Below are 20,670 nucleotides of genomic sequence, written 5' to 3' on the forward strand. Positions count from 1 at the left end.
GGGGGCGGTGAAGCGAGGCGCGTCTGCGCAGTGCGGGCTGGGCCCCGCCGGGGGCCAATAACGCCCTTTTCGGGCAAAAAAAAGAAAAACAACAACTCTCAAAGGGCCGTTCCCAAGAGCTCGGCCGCGCGTTTGACGAGCGCGTCGTTGCTGATCCCGCCTGGTCCTTCTTTACCAGCAGCCAATATTTAAGTAGTGAAAGTGTGAGTTTGCACCAAGTGAAAGCGCTGCAGAAGCCGTGGCTTCGCCGTGGCTTCAGTCGGCCTTGCGGCCGGGCGGCRGCAAAGCGGAGCGCGCCGCGGGCCCGGGCTGGGCTGAAAGCGGCCCGCCCTGGGTTTCGCCGTTCGTGGAGCGCCCCGTTGCGAGGGGAGATCGCTGTTTCCGCTGGGAGCACAGCATTTCCTGAGGGCCTGGTCCGATCTACCCGCAGCAGGTAGCGCGCTTCTGTCACTGGCGCTTCGGTAAATCGGTGACATCTTTAAAGCACGACATTGGGAAACATCTATCTGAAACGGGGAAAACTTAACTCTGCGTTCTGTGGTTCACCCTAACACAGGTTGAGAGTGTCTCCAAATAGTTTTACCACTGGAAAAATCAGAATAAAGGTATCTGGAAGTGTCAGCACGTGGAAGAGAAACGAACGTGTTCGCAAAGGCAACGTGGCCGTCGCAGAAGCGGGCACGGTGCTCTGCCCTGCCCCAGGTGGAGGTTTCCCTGGGCCCCTGCCCACGGCGGCCGCGGCAGGTCCGAACTCTGCYGAAGGAGGTTGCTTTCGAAGGCGGCGAATAGCCCGTGCGAGGCGGCCTTTGGCGTTCGCCCTTGCTTAGGGGCTCTGCGGGCAGGAGAGGAGAGGGGCGCTGAGAGGAGCGCCGTGCACCAGGCTTGTTGTGCGGCTTTGACCGAGTGTTTTAGGAGAAACGGTGAATGTTCACACCCTGGCATGACGGAAGGCATGAAACCAGACTAACTCCYGTGAAACACCAGCAGCGCGTGGCTGGCATAACACAACATACCCGTTTAAACGTATTAGAAGGCCACTTCTCCTGGCCGGGTTGTAATTATGGTGAATGCCCTCCGTCTGCGTAGGCATGGCAGAATGAGRAAGAGCAGAAGAGATCCAGAGCTCTCCTTGAGCGTAATGAAAGCAGAGACTGCTCTGCATCTTGCACTGCTGGCAAAAGATGTATTCTGCCTGTTGTTATAAATACTTTTGTAATTGCAAGCTCAAGGGAGTAGTGGTTTAAGCTCTTGTGAAAGCTGTCATTGAGCAACCTGGTTATTTAAAAAGAAATGGCTTGTTTCGGTGCCTCCTGCACAGACTATTAAGTAGGAAAGCACGGTTGTATTTCCTTTATTATTATTATTATTATTATTCTATATGTATATATATTTAGTAAATAGGTCAAATTAATTGATTCTGCTCCTTCTGTGTATGTAGGGCAATGAGACAAGGGAATGAGACAGATAATTTCCACTTTGACAGAACAAATTAATTATTATTTTTGGTTATTTGCTCCATTTAATGGAACCTGTTGATTAAAAACAAACAAAACACACTGGTACCAGCTAGAAGGTCATTTGTAATATCTTTGAAGTAATTATATGTATACAAACCTATGACCTGATTCTGTTGCTCATCGCTTTCCTGTTTGTTTGTATCTATTGAAGCTATTTATCCATACTATTTCTATTTGTAGTCACTGCATCTAGATTGTTTTCTGTGCCATTACAGTAACTCCACTGGTTTCACAGCGCTAATTTATGACTTTAATTGGTGCAAAAGAACAGCTCAAACCCTTCTGTCCCTCAACATTTCATTCATAGTGAAGGATGTCAGGGAAGCACGGCAAATGAGAGACTCGCTACCATCTGTTGTGTTGCTACAACAGAAAAAAACACAAGCCTTGCAGCCACTTGGCAAAACTTACAGGCATGCCCCCCTGGGTACGTCAGCCTAGAAATGATACTGTGGATTACTGTCTTCTCCTTAAATGTTTCATCGGGCTACTATTGCTGCTGCTGAGAACATTCTCTAACAAATTTGTGATTAACCGTACTTACGGTCTGGACCACCTTGCTTCTGGCGCAGYAGGACCTGGATCGAATAATTAGATTGGCAAATCTAGATTTACATCACTTTCTTTTTTTTTTCAAGCTGATAACAAACATACTAATCACACCCTGTGTAATTTTGACCAAGTGAATATGGCACACTGTTTTTTAAATAAACTTTAAAAAATAATACCACAAACAAGCTCTTACAGTTTATTTTCTAAATGAACATAACATGTTTGCTTTCTTAGATGTTAGATAACAAATCTGATTTATTTTTATGATGGACATTCCCATATTATGTCATTTCTGCCCAATGTGAATTAGCTCCTCAGAAGCCAAATATCTCCTCTATCCAAACTCAGGCAGATTAAAAAAAGAACAGCCCCAGAGCTGTCCTTCAGTTGGTACTTTCCCAATGTCAGAAATCATTCTTCCATTTTAGCCCTGCTTCTATGTTATTTATAAAAAATAGAATTAAATTTCTTTTTTAGATGACAAATTTCTCTTAAATAGTAGTGGCAATATGCCTTGAAAACATCAAAGGTGACTATTTCTGCAGACACATTTTGCTGAAGTGTTTATTTCCATTTTATGGAATATATAAATATTTAAACATCCTAAACTGTCCTTAAACTGTCCTTAAACTCTAGATTCTAGATTCAGACCATGGTGACATTTTCTACATTAAAAATAGGCCGTATATTCTTTATACTTACAAACTGTAAAGATGTAAGCAGAKAAAGGGAGGTACAGTTGTTACAGTGCAAGCAAGAACTGTGGGTTCTTGCTGGTTCAATTTCTGCTCTGCCCTAAACATTTTATGCAATCATGAACAAGTCACCAAAGGCCAGATTCTCATCTGATGGGTACACAGTAAGTGACAATGGTTGCATTCTGTTTTCTACCTGTAAAAAACAGCAAGTAGCAGAGACACCAGGATGATGGATATATTGAACCCAAATCATGTGATGATACATACAGCCCAAATGAACACCGAGCATGGATAGCTAGTTTTCTTCAACAGTAAAAGTATCTAAAATAGGAAAAAACAACTTAAAGAACAAGAGCTGTCATTTAAAGCAAAATCCATGCCCCAAATTCCAAAACAGCAGACTGTAGTTTTAGCTACTGAGTGGTTCAGATGAGGTCTAATTTAAGTCTTTCACTCTCTTACCTAAACAATTTGTTGAACGTGTATATTTAAGTTATGCTAGAAATAGACTCTTCTCATTCATATGCATATTGTTATTAACAAAGAGACAAAAAGACAATTAACAATATTAATAAATATTACCTTCTATTATCTTTTAGACAGTGTAATCATCTAATTACTTTAAATGTCATATCAGATACTCTCCCCAGGCAAAACTGATTTAAATACAAACTGTTTATAATACTAGGACTCAATACTGCTAAAGTGTTAACTTAATGCTACATAAAACCGTATATTCTATTTTAAGTTATTTATTTTTGTCATCATAAAAAGGAAAAATTATACCATAAAACTATTAGTAAAGCAGATTTTGTAGGCTATAAATTGATGTAGCACCTTAGTATAATACTTAACTTTGGTTATAGCGGAGTTTAAGAAATCAAGCACCAACAAAATGCTTTGCCATGAATTATTAGYATCATAGCAGATAGTTTACTTTGAGGTTTTCTCTGGCAGTGGAGWACTTTCACCAGGATCTGCAGTCTTGAGACAATCCAAAAAAATTACAGGAGCTGCAGACAACATGACTCATGCCATATATCATACTATAAATACAGTACTCCATTTGCTGCAAAAAAATATATTCTACTGAAATGAAAAATTTCTTTTTAACTTTCTCTCCTAKTCCCTGCTCCGCAAATTTTATACAACATTAGCACTTTTCAAAATACTGATGACTCTTTTTTTGGACTAGTTATGGACCAATTGYGCATATCATTATTGTAATAAAAGTTATTGCTATCTCTTATAAGATAWTATATATAGTTATTTAGGAGATTATATATAGTAATTTTTTGTCAGAAGATAAGTTTGTCCTGAATGGTGAAAGGCAGATTATTCCACATTCAGTAAAAAAGTTGTCTCAGGCCATGTGATAGGATAAACAGCATTTTACTCAGTCTCAGTCTTCACATGTTTCTCTGGTATAAAGAYTCCATGCAGGTCCAGATGCATTTCTGCATTTACTGTGGCTCGACCCAATTCTTTGAATGTTTTAGCATCCAAAACAAGTAGGAAGGGTGTTTTGTTTGGATCAGACATCACAATACAGGTCAAAACAATACCTGTAACATAAAAATGAAGAATTAGAAGGACATACTAGTTAAAYTGAACAGAAAAGACAACAGTATCTGGAAAAAAAATCTTGTTTCCTAAGAGTTTTAGGATACAAACTCAAAGTGCCTACTGGATGAAGTCTGACAGAGTGCTGAAGAACTCATCAGTGGTTCTCTTCTGTGTCCTTTTCTCATCTGTCTACARTTCATTAGGAAGGAAAGAAGCAAACAAACCCTGAACTGTGTTCCCAGCAATTTTGTTGGCAGCTGAGTTGTGAAGCTTGGGGCAYGTCCCTTCAGCTCTTTGTCATCTACCGTTGCAGGGAGTCACCCCAGAACAGAACCGGATAGAGACGACAGGGATGCTTGTAGTGCTGCTTCATGTTCTGAGCTCTAACACTGCCTTCCTAAAGCTCCAGCTGCTCTAACCTCTTGATAAATACCAGCCCCAAGTAGCTGTCTGAAGAGTCCTGAGCAGTGCTGTTTTTATTGTTTATAGCTAGCTTGGGAGTTTACTCAAGTTGATTTCTGGTCTACTGGTTGTGTTGTTTTTTGTCTGCAGGAGTAAAATGGTCCGTGCTAGTTTTAATCTCACTGCAGAAACATCAATCACTGAACCAACTTGCTTGTTATAACTGACAACAACAAAACTTCTAAGATTTAATGTAAAAATTAAATGTAACCCCAACTTTTGAAATGTTTTCTTTACCATCATCCTCTTCTTTCGCATCAGGGCTGGGAACAAAAAGGGGCTCAGACGGCCAGCAATGGTCTTCTCCCCAGTGGAGCGTTTCCTTTGTCTGGACATTAAATTTTACAATCTAAATCATTGTGACCAAAGGGGAAAAAAAAAAAAAAAGCAGTAAACCAGTGGTTTATTCCAAAGGTACAACAGGAACAGAGTGCTAGCACGGGGGATCAATGCTAGGAGTTAAGGAGCAACAAGGCATGTGGCATCACAAGAAAGAAACATCTGGAAAATGTTAAACTTCAGAATCATATTTAATGGCTGCATAATCTCAAAATCTTACTTTTATTTTATAGAGATTGTTCTACTATAAAGGTCTTAAAAGAGGCATTGATACTATTTTATTATATTATAATCGGACCTTTCATTTATGGACTTTAAGTATTTTAGAAATACTAGCAGACCATGAGAGAATCCTGTATCATTAGTAACTAACACCCTCACTAAAGAGAGGAAGTGCACAAGGCACAGAACATTTAAGTGACTTGCCCCAATTCACTACAATTGTGTAGTAAAACGGGGAACAGGATTTAAACCTTCCAATTTCTAATCCTGTAAATTATTTTCCTTTTGTTGTTACCTCAGTGTTCATCAACACTGAGGTTTTGTTAAGTAGAGGATACATACAGAGCAAAAGCTCTTAAYAGTGATGTGTAAAGACAAAACCAATGAGGCAAGAATTCCACATAGATACTGGTATTAACAGAAGGAACTGAGCACAGATTTTGATCTCTTTAATGGGCCAGCTGCCTGACCAAACCAATTTCCACTGGGAAGACAAGGCATTTTCAGTTCAGTTCTGTTACAGCCTTCTCTCTACCCATCCAGATGCAGTTCTATTCTTTTCCCCTCTGAACTTTAATCAGAAGAACACTTTCATACAAARATTGAAGTATTCAAATTAATTTCAACCCATGGAAGAATCTGAATTTTCTCCTCTAACTAAGACAACAGCCATTTCCCTGATAACCGTTACCATCATACATGGTTGTTGCTGTGCTTGCATTCATAAAAGATCAACTCATGGAAAAAAAAACCTTCTAACATCAATTTTGATTATATTTAAGTCAAGCAGGGATTATCTGTATTGGAAATCACAAACTTGCAGATTTGCTTGAGCTATTGTCAAATGTGCTGCAATAAATTTTCTTGCATCATACAGAAATCCAGCATTATTTCATAATCAGTTGTGATAATTATACACAAGAAGCAACYATGAACTCAATTTTACACTGCCTTATAGTCACTTCTCATGGAACAATAATTATTAAGTGCAAGTTTGTCTCTACAATACTCTTACCTTCAGTTAATAATGCACTGCATATTAATCTAGTTAATAATACATTGCATATTAATCTGTTAGTACTCTAAGCTGTCTCTTGAAAAGCTGGCATCATGCATACAGAAATGGTGCATTTGCTTTCCTCTAATCCACAACTGGTTCTCTAGCAAAAGATAACACTTTCTAAAAAATGAAATAATTCTTTTTTAGTTGGGTTTCCTAAAGGAAACAGAAAACTTATTTAATACAGATGTATGTCTGTCTAGTACTCCTGTTCCTTTCTACTACTCTTTCCTTGGTGGCTTTTGACACAGTAACAGAAGCTCAGCCCTATTTAGCAGAGAAGTGGAGGTCTCAGAAACCATTGTATGTATTCCAACAGCCTTTGTGGAAATATGAAAGTGGGTAAGGAAGCCTGAGTTTATTAGTGCTTCTTGAGGGAAATGGTGCAACATGAGCTTACTCTTATTARAATTTCGACAATTCATACTTCTCTTCATGTGAATAACTCAGCAATGGGAAAAGCCTTGATGGAAACTCATGCACTACTGAATGCCAGAGAATCCAATTTCAAGACACTTCGTAAGACAGCAGTCTTCATTTGCTCTGCTACTTATGGAACTACGTGTTTTAACAAAATGTTCCAGATTTTAAGCTAACAAAATTAAGAAAAAATGTCTTATACTGGCTGATAGTTTGACCCAGTGAGACTATTTAGTTTGGCCCAGTGAGGTTGTTTTCAGTCATATARTTAAGGTAACATGTATGTCCAACTTTTCATCCTCCTGCTTTCAAGTGCTAAGTTTATGAACACAGTATTTAACTGCACTGTTGTCCTGTAGAAGCTTTAACTTGTTAAAAAAAAAGGGAGGGGGTTGTTTCTAGTACAGTTGTGTTCAGAGGAGAAYCAAGATTTAGCAGTTTCTGGCCAGAGACCCACACAATTTTAATTTGCATATATTACTGCAGATTAGGATATATTTGGGGCCAGACTGATAAAGCAGGTTCTACTATAACTGCTTAAACTAGATTTGTGTTCTATAAATATAGTTTCTGGCTTTATAAAYGCTAATTGTACCTTTGTAGGAACTGGATTCCACTGGACTCCTGTTGCAAAGACGTATTTGTATTTCTTGCCATTATAGTCATAGTTGATGTGAGGCAGTTCTATCCCTGGGTAAAATAAAACTCAAGACTTAGAAACACAAGGGAAAAKAAAAAGATTAATTGCATATTTATGTATGACAATCTTCAGGAAATGTTGTCCTATGAAATACTTTAGCAGCATTTAAAATAGGTGTTGCACAGATTTGGTATGTATTTCTAAAAAGCTGAAGATGGATATTAACGCAGCATGATTAAGCTTGGGTTGTGACTTCAAAAAATGCATTCTTAGGGATTYATTATACTAGAAATTATGAGCACTATATTTCATTTTTTCATAAATACATGAGATTACTGTTTTCATATATAYATGAGATTACAACTTCAAAAAAAAGCTTAAAATCCACTTTCAAAGGCAGTCTTTATAAAATACAGCACATCATAACTGAAGCTACTCTTTATAACAGGTAGATTTAGCTGAAGTTACTCTTTATAGTAGGTAGATTTGCAAGCCATATTAATGGTTATAAGATCAAAGTTGGGACCCTATATCAATACAAAATTGATTTAATTTCAAACATGTCAACAATTTCACCTTTGATAAACATCTGAGAGATGCATTCCTTGAACTTCACTCATTCAAGACTACTAGGATGTTCAAAGTTCTGAGATTTTTTTTTCGTAATCAGTATTTGCCATATCTGTGACATTCTTTGCAATTTGTCCTCCTTTTGGCTTTGCAGTCATCAGTTAGAATAGAGAGATCTCAACAATTTGCATGCTTAAGATCTCTGTCTTTGACGCAATGATATTTTAAACCTTTTAAATATAAGTGTTTCTAGAACTGGCACACCATTATCAATGTCAGTATCAATAATTCATTTATGCCCCAAATTATGATCTTGATTTCTGCATTCTGCCTGTGAATCATTCCTGAACTACTGTGCAAATCCAGGGTCTTATATTATTGGATAGACTCAATGGAAGGAAGTAATGGAAGAGGAGAAAGACATCGTCAAAATCTACACAAAATATATTATTTAAAAGTTTCATTTCTTTTAGTTTTACGAAGATCTTACATATGCCAACAGCTATTAGACAGTATTAGAATGCACCTATGTGTAAGAGGATATATTTGAGAATTGTTTAATGAATGTCTCACCTTCACATAATATTTCAGGCTGGCAATAGATGCTGCCATCTTTTTCTTTTACAGCAGTTGCAGTAGATGGAAGTGTGACTAAATTAGAACCTACTTCTGCATCCTGAAAAAGACACATGCTGAAAACCTAATGTGTTTTTAAGAATATGCTTCTAATTTAGATTTTTCATGAGGTTTGATATTAATATCTATATTTTGAGGATTAAACAAATAATACAGCTTCAAGAAGTTGCTTCTTAATGGCATTTACACTGTAACATTAGACTTTGACCATTTCATTAGAAATCTTGTTCTATGATTTTAACAGGGCGTAGCTTAATCATTTTGAATCACTGTGATCCTTTRCAAAGGTTTTTGTGGACATGGCTAAAAAACACAATAAATGGATTACATAGTTTGTGAATTTAATTTATGAAGATGGGTTTAAAGGAGTCTAGTCAGATATCAAATTCACACTAAAAGTCATCAGAAGTTATGCTTTTGCACCTGCTACAAGATCAAATGCAAAAAATAGGTGGTACACATTCCTGTTTTCAGTTTGCCAATATCTCACTCTAGTAATATTCTAAGTAAGYACAATATGAGGTAGACAGCGTATGTAATAAAGTGATGCTATTTTATATTACTAAAATGAGTAAACACCAGTATTTCTTTTAAAGAAAAGCTACATTCATAGCTTGAATAGTACTTTCTCAATACACTGTCACTGAATACTTAAGATTGCAGTGTAAGTTGGATATTTGGTGTGGTCCAACACATTGTCTGACATTGCTACATGATTGTTTTTGAGACATTAACAAAAGCAAGATTCTAGGAAATAGTAAGAAAAAGTATTATCCATTCCAAATGCATCAGGCAGAAACTTGCCGAAGTTGCTGGGTAATGTAAATTTTTCCTGGCAAACAAGGATGTAAAGTGATGTTTTAAATTAAACTGAGAGATAAGATYTTTCCTCTTGCTGGTAGATCTCACATTTAAATGAAATCTTCTAATTTTAATGAAGCTATTGCAACAGTTGGGAGTGTGAGTRCATTTTATACAGGTTTCCAGTAAAGTGGAAGAGACCAATTATTCAAAACCTCATGCATGCCTTGCCAATCAACATCCAAGGTGATACATCTGCTCATATTTGATAGAATTTTACAAATAATCCCACTGGTAAGAAAATTATATATGCTAAATAGCCCTTTCTCCATCATGGAAAATATCAGAACCTAGATCCACGTAACGCTATGTCTAACTGTTCAATGCCATTTCTCACAAAAAGCAAACAAAACTCCTACATACTTTGTGAACATGTTATTTTCAAAGAATCAGAAATTTGCACACAAGAACTGGCAACAAATAATTCACCCATTACATTAATGTATTTTAAATTACTGATCGAAGAACGGATAAAAAAGCCATTTTCTTTCTACCTTGTCATACTGCAGAGGAACAACAAATCTCTTGCAGGTTGGCACAGAGGTAAGCTTGGTGTTTTCTTCAAAGTCTTTATTTAAGTTTTTTAAATAGAACATATCATACAGGCTATTGTCTGCATAGGCAATAACATCAAAAATAATATGGCCATCTTCTTCATAAGCATTAACATGGTGATAAAGCACCATAGCATCAGTATAAAACTTGGTGGACACATCTTTTTTGGTCTTCTTGTCTACAAAGTGAAACCAAGTCTGAAATACAGCAAACAAACTGATGTTTAAAACCATTCATGAGCAACAAATAGTTACTGCATAGAATTTTTATTCTACTACAAGTCGTCTATGATCTAGTGCATTGTTTGTTTCTACTGAAGCTTGTTAAGAATTCAGGATTTGCTACTAGAAGACAAGAGATACTAACTTAAAGACCAAAAAATGTGGGAATGTAGAAAAAATGTAAAATGAGTTTAAAGCACTTCTTCACCTTCTTGTGTTTGGGCTGGTCTGAGGATTGAAGTTTTCCACTAAAACTTGGAAAATTCCCAGCCTGCTTTTAAGTTGCATCATTCTGCCTCAGGCCGGAGTCTTTGCATGCTCTCCACTGGTACCCTCCGCCCCAACATGCGCTATGTATTGATAGCCATAGCATGTGGAAATAAGGTCCTCAGAAAGCAGTTTTCTTCTTCAGTTTCCACAATGAAAGACCATTCTTTTGTTGGATCCAGGGAATCCCACCAACCTGGCTTTTCTATCTGATACCATGGATCTAGAGCAGATCTTATCCACACTATTTTCTGTCTTGGCCAAATAATGCCAAATAGTATCGTCTTTCTCAAGCACTTCAGAATCAGGCATTTATTTGTGAAATTTCTGGATATGGGGATAGTATTCAAAAACATACAATTTCTAACAAAAAAAWGTACAGCATGAAAGTGAGGGATTGAAGAAAAAAGTGGGATTACTGAAATTAAGGAACCAGATGAAAGTCAGAACAGAGTGAAAGCGTTTATTGGCCTGGCTAGCTCCRTTGTCAGCATTAGAAAAAGTACCTTATCTTCCTTATGATAGCCAAGGCAGGAAGCCCAGCTCACACCTCGGATATAAGCAGTTGCCATTTTGACAATATCTAGTTTGAGTGGCAGCTCTATGAAGACAATATAATTTTCTGTGATTCCAAAGCTGTGGTAGTAACTTGGATGGAGAAGAGAGCGAGAAGGAATGGAGCACATCACTTCCAAGTGTTTAAAGCAAGTTTTCTTCTTTTCTTTTTCTGAACATAAACAATAAAAATAAAGTATTTATACTAAATTGCAAGCAAGTAGTTGTGCTTGTGTTACTCCCACATATGGAGGATATTCTTTCAGTTGTCTGCCTTTTCCCATTACGAACATGGCTCTTTCCGTCCTGCAGAATCAGCAGCAAAGTTTGGTCTGAATGAAGCCAGCAAGATCACAACAGCATATGCATTTATACAGAGACCTCACGCCTCAGTATTTGATTCCATTGGCTACTGTCTTCAGAAATTCCAACACAGAGGATAAAGTTGTTCAATTAAATTAGCATTTTTCCAAGGGACTCAAATGGCCCATGGGTGTGAACTTTTTGTTAAAGGATGTCCATATTTGATCTCTATTGACTGTCTTTCAGCCSCAGATAGAAAGGCTTAATGATGAACTTATCTTTCAACTATGAAAGGCCTCTTGATCATTCAGGCAAGAGGACAGACATCATATTAGCAGCTGTTGTTAAACCAAGAAAGTTAAAGAATTGTGTTGTAGGGAAAAGAGCAAGTGATCTGCTGTGTGAAAAAAATAACAGTATTTCAGCAAGGCCTAGCATAGGCCAGGTTAGTAAGGAATGAACTCTAAATCAGGTATTATTAGGTATTATGCTTCCCTATTATTGCAGTATCAGCATTTTAAAGCATTTTTATTTATAAAGAAGAAGTAAAATTTAYGACCTCCAATTATAAGATACTGCCTGATAGAGAAAAGTGTTTCTGTTCATCCTCCGTCAACACACCACAATACAGGGTGGAAAGCTACAAATAGAGACAAACTCTTTTAAAAGTAGTGTTCTTCCTAATGAAATAGCYTGCTTATGTAGTACTTAATAGGAACATTTCTAACAGCAATTGCCCAGACAAGCTAAGCAGTTAAATTCATTAAGCTCACACTAGGTTAACATTAGGAAAATAAACACAATCGATTTTTAGAAGACTTGTATCACAACCTCTCAAGAGGAAGAAAAGAAGAAATTGCTAACGAGCTTCTAAGAAATATTTATAGCAGTCCTGTCTTACCTGGCACAGACGAAGGAATCTTAAATAAAATGTATTTTGTCTTTCCTTTATCTACTATGGAAGTACCCATGTTGAGAACATTTCCAGCACTGTCATAGTGCGGGTGAGAAGTTGCCACATTTACAGCTACATATTTGCTATAGTCAACCTGGCAAATGACACAACAGGAGGTATTAGAGATAGCTAAGGAAAAATATTGAACACCRCAGGTAACACTATGCAGTCCACTAGCTTTCTAGTTCTGGTCAGCCTTCTGTTGGTGCCCCACATTCAAAAAGGCTTGAAGTTTAAACATTTAAGTCAAATGACTTAAGCAGCCACTCAGATGATTTCCTAATTTAAGGCTAGAACAAGTTATAGAATCTGAATTACATTCATCTCTCCCTTCTAGCTCTGTAACACAACAGAGGGATTGGTTAAAGAAGTTACTCTGCAAATGCCCATTCCATCCTGAATGCAATTTATTCAATAGGGCTGTGAGTCTAGCAATTTTCTAGAATAAAAAGATTTCTTTTCTCTCTAAGGCTTGGAATTTTACTCAAACTGTWCTTCTTGCTAGAAAAAAAAATTCAATGTGTATTTTAATATGTCAAGATTTGCTTTTAATAATTAAGTAATGTCTTGCATAAGGTACTTGAAAAGTAGTGATATAATTGACCTACTGAATTTATTGTTAATCACTYGGTTTGTTATAACGGTAAGTATAGGAGCATAAAAATGAGAATAATCCAAAATAATCAGATGTCTGTCATAAGCACGAGATATGGCATTATGCCTGCAACTTTGTGAGATTATGTACAAATGAAATTGCCAAAAGCCCGGCTTTTCCCTCACCTGCCTGAGATTTATACTTTGAACAGCGTAAAGTACTTGTGAACTCGTAACTCCTTCAAAGATCGATATCGCTACTGTCCCACTTTACCATGATTTCAAAAAAGTTGACTACGTCAGCAGCGAAATAGTAGAAGAAGAAAAGTATCTTTCCAATTTTGCGTTCAGCCAATGTTCAAGAGGCCTTACGAGTCAGTCTGAAATTGTACTCATTAGCAATAAGGAACTACAACCGACAGTCATTTATACCTTCTCTAGTGTCTCCAGAGTCTGTGGATTAATTTTCCTAATGAAGTTAGTCTCACTGGTAGCATAAAAATCATCCCCAGTTTTCATAATGTTGATCAGGCAGTTGTCTGTGAACTCAGGAATGGTGTGGGACAAGTAACAGAAAGCCCTGTACAAAGGCAAATTTCGTATTGGTTCGTTAGTCCTTTGGAGAAGCAGAAGTTTTACTAGTTGGTACCCTCTACCAAGCAGCAGTCACCGTGGGCAGTGTGGGCTGGGCACAGTGGCAGGGTAAGGGAGCTGTGTCCATCCCTTCCCCGCTGAAATCTCTTCTGGCCCCTCTTACACTCTCCCGTGCAAAGGGCTGGGGTGGAGGTGATGGACATCCTGAACAACCCTAGCCTGCACTATGACCGAGGACATGCAGGTGACTGCTTTTCCATGCACACATGGGCAGCCACATCCAGTCCTGCCGTCAGCTGYGAGATATTTAACAAGGATGGACTAATTACACACTCGTCTGTGCAAACATTTTGAGAACTGGCCTAACAGTTTCTACCTAAAAGCTGGTGGGTTTTTCAGATATGGTTTCACAATGGATTCATATACTCCTTTATGGTATATTTTTGTTCCTAGTGTTACTCCTTATCACAGTTACGATTTCATATGATTTCTCATATATACACTCTAATCATTTCTAAAGGTCTGAAAAAAACTACTGCAATGACCCCAAGTGTTTCTGATTTCGAACATAACATTACTTCAGACATCTGTGAGTGCAGTTCTTCAAAGCACTGCACATGTCTACAGAAACAACTGAGATTTTTCATCACTTTCTTTTTTTTGGTAAAAATGGACTTTTAAAAATTAAGAAATTTCTTTGTTTTTTTCAGTTATGGATGATTTTCTTCCTTTTGCTGAGTAAACTTTGCACTTATTCCTTCCCTGTCTCTTCATCTTTTCCTTCCTTTCTTACTGCTTCTCCAAAAGTTTAGTATTTATAAAATTTTGCGAAACACTTAAAAAGGAAAATATTTGCTTTTCCAAAATTACAACAAAATTTACTTGCAATACTGAATAAAAAAGGACAAAATCATTGATCAAWTCGATTAAAAATATTTGTCTTAGAATAAACCATATAATGCCTGGTTCTGTCTGAGATTCAGAGAGGTAAGATATCTCTTGGCCTCATCACTGTTCGGCAATTGAAAGTTTAYCATATAAACTTACTATTTGTAAGTATATGCAGAAGGTAAACAGAAAGATATSTGTGTTGGAGAGAGAAGTAGATAGGAGAATCCTGTTGGAAAAAAGCATTGCTTACTTGGCAAATATGTTTTTGCATGGATCTGGATAAGCCATAGTTCCAAACTCAGACACCACGATTCTGTTTGCTTCTACATTGCAATTGTATGTATCGCTTCGGAGATATTTACTTCTGTAGTAAACTTCACCTGACAAAGGCCAAACAGGTTTCAGTCACATTTCACACTGAGTTCTTCAGAACATTAGCACAGACAAAGTCAGAGAAGGAATTTCTCTACCAGATGTCCTTCAGCTAAGGAAAAGCTGCAGCAAAACAAGCTCCGCTGTGCCCCTGAATCCCTGTTTTTTAAGGCTTCTTCCGCTCTGGAACCCAGCACTGTGCTTGTGGCTGCTGAGTCAGATAAGCCAATACTTCAGTTTGTCCAGCTTCCTTGTTTGGTTTAGGGAAATGCAACATACTGACAGTTCAGATAACAAAATGACTGGTCATTTCTTTATAGGTTATTTTTTTAAGGACATAGCGCTGCATAGGCAAGTACTTCCTGCAGCTTCATTAAATGCAATTGTTAGAGCTCCAGTCAAATCCCAGAAGAGGAATGCTGGTCTGCCTGAACACAAAACTAGGTTGTTCATCCACAGTTGGAAAACCTCGGTATATTATGGTACTTCTGGCTGATGTGGTTTAAAACAAAGGAGGTTTTTCTGCTCTAGGTGCAAAGCAAAGGCTACCCTGCTGTGACTGCTCAGAGCTGGCTGAAGGCTATTCTGCAATYCAGACAGTGTTGAACTTTGGCACTCCAGGGAAAAGGGTAACATAATGTATCTCGGATAACAGCACTGGAGAGGTGCTCCTTTTGCTAGTGAGAGTGATGTGCGAGTGAATGGTTAGAGACACTCTCCCCAAAGCAAGTTACCCCCTCACACACTCCACTGTACAGATGAGAGGCAAGAATTAGCTGCGGGATGCAGTGCACTGCTGGAGCAGCAAATCTTACCCTCATTTAGCATAGACAATCAGCTGTGGTCTGGCTTGCATGACTTACTTGGCATGACCTGAAGCTGGCCTTAAAAGAAGTAACTGTTTCAGAAAGGATTACTCCTGCATCACCACCTGGCCCATTGAACAATCACTGCACTTTCTGTACCATCTCCTTTCATGACAGGAGAGAAAAGCTGTAGTTGGAAGACAGGGATGTTTCTGAGAGATCCTGATACCCAACAGCTGCCGTTCTGTAATGGTCACTTGGAGTGACTGGACATCTGAAGCAAATTAGAGCACCTCCAGAATCTGGTGACATAGGAAGTTCATTTATAGCCCCTCTTGGACATTCCTCTCCTGAGGTGTGCACAGTCCTTCCCTCTCAGAAAGAAGATACATGAAAATGCTCGCCTATCTCGACTGGCAACTCTGGCAGACTAATCAGCCAAATAGAGCCTACATGTCTTATTTTTTGACCAAAAAACATTTTAATGATAATAAAACTCAAATCCAAACTAGCAACATAAGACACCAAGACTTGGGTTATTAAAGTTTTTTAATGTGCAGCAACTTACCATTTTTAAATGTAAAGCTATGCAGCAGAGCCAGGCCATCAAACCAGTGGTTATATTTCATGTCTCCTATCATGTGCATCCCTGGGCCATTTCGGAGAAGTATCCCTTGCAACCAAGTAGGCAATTCACCTATAAACAAAAAGGATATAATAGTATTTATTCATTTAGGTGATGAACATGCTATAGGACAATTTTCCAAAGCACACAGACTTCACATAGGCAGACAGACTATGGCGGTTAAGTCAAGATTTTTAAGAGCATATAGTGATTTTAGAGTTTTGGCTAACTAAAATATGACCTGCTCAAAAACATGGCAYGAGTAATATTCTATATGAAGAATATGAGATCACTGAAATGTCATTTGCTAAATATCAGGAAGTAAATAGAGCTAGATCTTTTTTTTCTGAACTCAATAATCCATTTAAACCCTTTTACTCATACCAGGAAAAGCTGCGGCTTATCAGAAATAAATATATTTTATAGGTTATATGACTTGCATTGGCCTTCAATACATCACTTTAAACTTTAGGCTAAATGAATTCCAGTAACAATTTCATTAATCAAATTATACAACATAATGTAGTTTCATTTTGGCAGTGCTTTTGTGACACTATTTCTATTGCTGGTGTTTCAAACAGAAATAAAGGATAGAAAATACTGAAAATATGTAAGTCCTCACAAGGTTTGAATACAAAACATTCCTCATCAAATTCCTACAAGAAATAAATTAAGCTACCATTTGACACACACAGTAACAAAATTCAAAGAATATCATTAGGCTTGCAAAGCTGCAAAAATTAAATATTGAACAACTTTTGCCTATTTATATGCCTTAAAATACAAGTGCTTCACTTCTTGTCACTTCTCTTTCTACAGTTTTCTGTTATTTGCAAACTGAACACTGTAATCTCTGCTATTTCTCCAACACTACAGGTAACTGCAATGTAGTGAGTGTGGTCTTTTGTGCTCCTACCAATGCTATTTATGACTGTAAATCCGTGCAATACACATGAACCGCTGGTCATGTCCCAGCAAACCCTTATGTCTGTGCTATTGCTTAATTTGGGCTGACTACATGTGGTCTTGCTGCAACCATTCTTTCCTATCACTCAGCAAAAATATAATACTTCTGCTTCATTTGAAGTCCTGTATACTGGCAGAATTTGAACCCAGTAAAACTATCCTCTGTTTAGGGGCATATCATTCGAAAAAAGCAGGTATTTCTGCAATTCAAAGAGTATCTTGCAGGACCTGAGGCTAAAAATTGAATGCAGATTATTTCTCTGTATCAGAATAAAGATCAATCATAGAATCAGTAAGGTTGGAGGGGACCTCAGGAGATCATCTAAGAAGTTCTGGGACAGGCCAATAAAACAATTCACTAGGAGACATAAATAGGGAAGAAAGTCTCCATGTGCACAGGAGATTTGGTGCAGCTTCTGAAACTTCTGGTGTAATTTTTACACCAGAATTTTTTTACTCTTCAGTGTAATTTTTGGCATTAAAAAAAAAAAAGTAGGATAAAAAGCATGGTGCAAAGTGGCATTTAGTAAACGTTTCAGATGAAAATTCATCTCCGCAGCAATTAAGGATTTAAGAACTTCTGTAAATCACACTGGGTACTGATCAGCATCTTAATGCACTTACAGCTTTAAAAGTCTGGGCCTAGTATCTTTTTGCCTTAGACTTTTATGTAAAGTAGCAATAATGACACTTTTCTGTACTGCCTAAGGTCACAAAAGTGACACAACAAAATCCCTAAATATTTGGAAGATCATTAGCTACGATAGCAATGGAGTTGTCTCATACAATCACATGGATATACAAGGCTTAGGGAAGCAAGAGTTAAACTATGACTGACGTTAGCAGTATGAGGTCCTATTTGCATGTACATATTGAATAATAAACCAGCCAAAATACTGGCAGAGCGCAGAGCTAGCTAAATATTTACAGAGATCAAGCTTCCCTTTGGTTTTCAAAATTGGTAAATGGTGAATCGTCATTAGGGAGGAAAGAGTTCTTTGTAAAATTTATTTAATTTCTGAAATACGCAGTCTTTGCTGGAATAAACCATTCTTCTATACAGATCAGATATGATAGATGGTTTTGGTCAAAAATAATTCCAAATGTTACAATACTAAGTTTTCTCCTGGAGTGAAAAATTTCAGAAAGGCAGAAAAACACCCCAAATAAAAAAACAAACAAAAAAACATTCTGTCTGACTTGAAACAAAGTCTTTTCAAACTGAACAGCAACCAAACTGAACAACAACAAAGTCACGCAGTTGTAATTGTTGTCCTTCCAGTTTCCTACTTGGGAAGTGACTTTAAAATTGATATTGATGCTATTTAATGGTCTATATGTCAAACAAAACGCAGCATATATTTGTTCTCAATAGGGGGAGAACAAATAAAAATAGGGGTTCTCAGTAAGAAATCTCTCCTTTAACTATTTTTCTGGCAATTTGTCTTTAAAAAATACTCTTTGCCTCCCCTTTCTGTAAGATAAAAAAGCAATGAAAGTAGTAAGCAATGTAATGCATCCCTAGAAGGGGCAGTTTAAATCATCTCCCTGGAGGATACCTGCATTTTTTTTTTTACAGATTACCTTCTGAACTGTCTTCTAAGAGAACACTGTGGCATCAGTTACTGCTGCTTTTCTGTTTAGATTTACTATCGCTAAAAGTTCCAGTTTTACCGATGCTTTCCAGGAAGCATGGAAGAATGTGCTCAGCTGAAAGAGCAAACAGAGAGGGTAGTGAAGGGTTACAGAAAGGAGAAACCGAAACTCTGAACAGAGCTTGGGGGAGGAGGTGTCACCAGATTAAATCCCTAGACTTAGTCCCTGGCCACCAACTTCAGTGAATCCTTTTCAAACAGACTTTCTGGAAAAGTAAACAGAAATTCCCATAAAGTGAAAAAAACTCCCACAGTTAGGGGCACAAATAAGATCAGAGAGAGATCAATCCTTTAAACAAAATTCACTTAGTTTTTTCACTTTCTCAGCTTCCCTTTTCAGTGTTGCCTTGCGTGAAAAGGCGCTTCAATATTTACACATTTGAAAACACCAAAGTACTAACACGCATTAGAACAGATTGTCTTTCACTTACCTTGCACCTCAGCTTTTATGGGCTCTGGATGCTCTTCTTTATTTCTACCAAATATTGTCTCCATTGCTCATGTAATTAAAATGTTTCCGTGTCCCCTGCCCAGCTGCTCCTGCTGTCSTAGTGGTCCCCTCCGGTCTGGGCTAAGAACAGCTCTTTCCTGTTACATATAAGGATAAGGTCAAAGTGCACTTCTAGCTCCTGGCGGGTGGCTTATAGGTTGACAATTTATAACAGCCGATCTTTAATCCCTTACACATACACTATAATTCTTGCGCTTTCTCATTAAAATTAACTCTTTCACTGTTTCAAAAGAAGAGTAAGAAAAATGTAACTCAGTTGCCTTTTTGTCCAAAATAAGCCTATTTCAAGCAGTCACGCACACCCAAGGAGTCAGGAAGAATGAATCTGAAACCTCACCTTCAGCATTTCAGATAATTTTTGTATATTGTTTAGGGGTGCTTGCCCCATTTAGCAATGGAGAGAAATGTAAAAGAAATCTCTGCACACTGAACTGGGCTTTTGGGGAGTGACGAACATTTCAGAGCAGGGTCTCATCCTCTCCTTTCCATCCTGTGGAAATTTAAACTGGGTTTTTCTGTGAACTAACGAAATACCATCATTGAACAGTCATATCTGCTTTATTTCGTTATAGACAAGCTGTTTTAGAGTGGCGCATTTTGAGTTAAACATCTTTTCACATATAAACACTGTAACATATTCTCCCATATACGACCTGAAGGCACAGAGAACCTAATTATCAGCTCTTTGGAGTCTGTATGTAAGCATGGCAGGGATCATTAAAAATAAGGGGGATTTTTAACTTCACTGCTTTTGTTTCAAGATAAGTTACTTAACTGAGTTCAATGTTGTTAGTTTTAAAATCCTCTAGGGAAAGACTTATTTCAATATAAAGCATGTGATTGCAGAGCAAATCATAGGGTCCACTGAACATGAAGGATAAAAAGATTCTTTGCACAGTTATATATTACACAATGTGGGTTTTTTTTCAGCTAAATCACTGTTGTTCCCAAAATGTTTTAACATCGCTTCTTAAARGTGACTGATCTTTTATACATAGAACTATTTATTATATTTAAAACACAATTTATGTTACATATGACTGCTGTGACTCACTTGCTACACACATATTTCGCTCCTTTCTTCCTTACCTATTGTCTGTTTGATGGCTTATCTTCCCCTTGGGAGAGCTTCAAAACAGGATGCATTTTTCTCTATTTGGAAATACTGACAGAAGCAGGAGATAACAAAAATAAGGAATCAGATAAAAAARAAAATATATGGATTCTGCTAGAGTCTGTAATACTGACAAAGAAACA

At 37.5% G+C, this 20,670-nt stretch overlaps 1 protein-coding gene and 1 long non-coding RNA gene across 2 annotated transcripts; one reads left to right on the forward strand and one right to left on the reverse strand.

Annotated features, from left to right (window-relative positions):
- Positions 1 to 7: 7 nt before the first annotated feature.
- On the forward strand, positions 8 to 2,242 carry LOC146595057 (uncharacterized). Its single transcript, XR_014896016.1, has 2 exons — positions 8 to 433; positions 557 to 2,242. It is a non-coding gene; the product is annotated as an uncharacterized LOC146595057 (long non-coding RNA).
- Positions 2,243 to 2,251: 9 nt separating this feature from the next.
- BCO1 (beta-carotene oxygenase 1) lies at positions 2,252 to 19,461 on the reverse strand. Its single transcript, XM_085306418.1, has 11 exons — positions 19,334 to 19,461; positions 16,225 to 16,353; positions 14,729 to 14,858; positions 13,426 to 13,573; positions 12,346 to 12,493; positions 11,093 to 11,313; positions 10,038 to 10,295; positions 8,620 to 8,722; positions 7,432 to 7,526; positions 5,033 to 5,144; positions 2,252 to 4,332 (listed from the first exon to the last, which is right to left on the reverse strand). The coding sequence occupies exons 1-11, from the start codon at positions 19,395 to 19,397 to the stop codon at positions 4,160 to 4,162; spliced, it is 1,581 nt and encodes a 526-aa protein (XP_085162544.1). The 5' UTR covers positions 19,398 to 19,461; the 3' UTR covers positions 2,252 to 4,159.
- Between the last annotated feature and the right edge of the window lie 1,209 nt (positions 19,462 to 20,670).

Source organism: Rhea americana, unplaced genomic scaffold, assembly GCF_003343005.1.
Source record: "Rhea americana isolate MKP2758 unplaced genomic scaffold, rheAme1 scaffold_24, whole genome shotgun sequence".
Lineage (NCBI taxonomy): Eukaryota > Metazoa > Chordata > Aves > Rheiformes > Rheidae > Rhea > Rhea americana.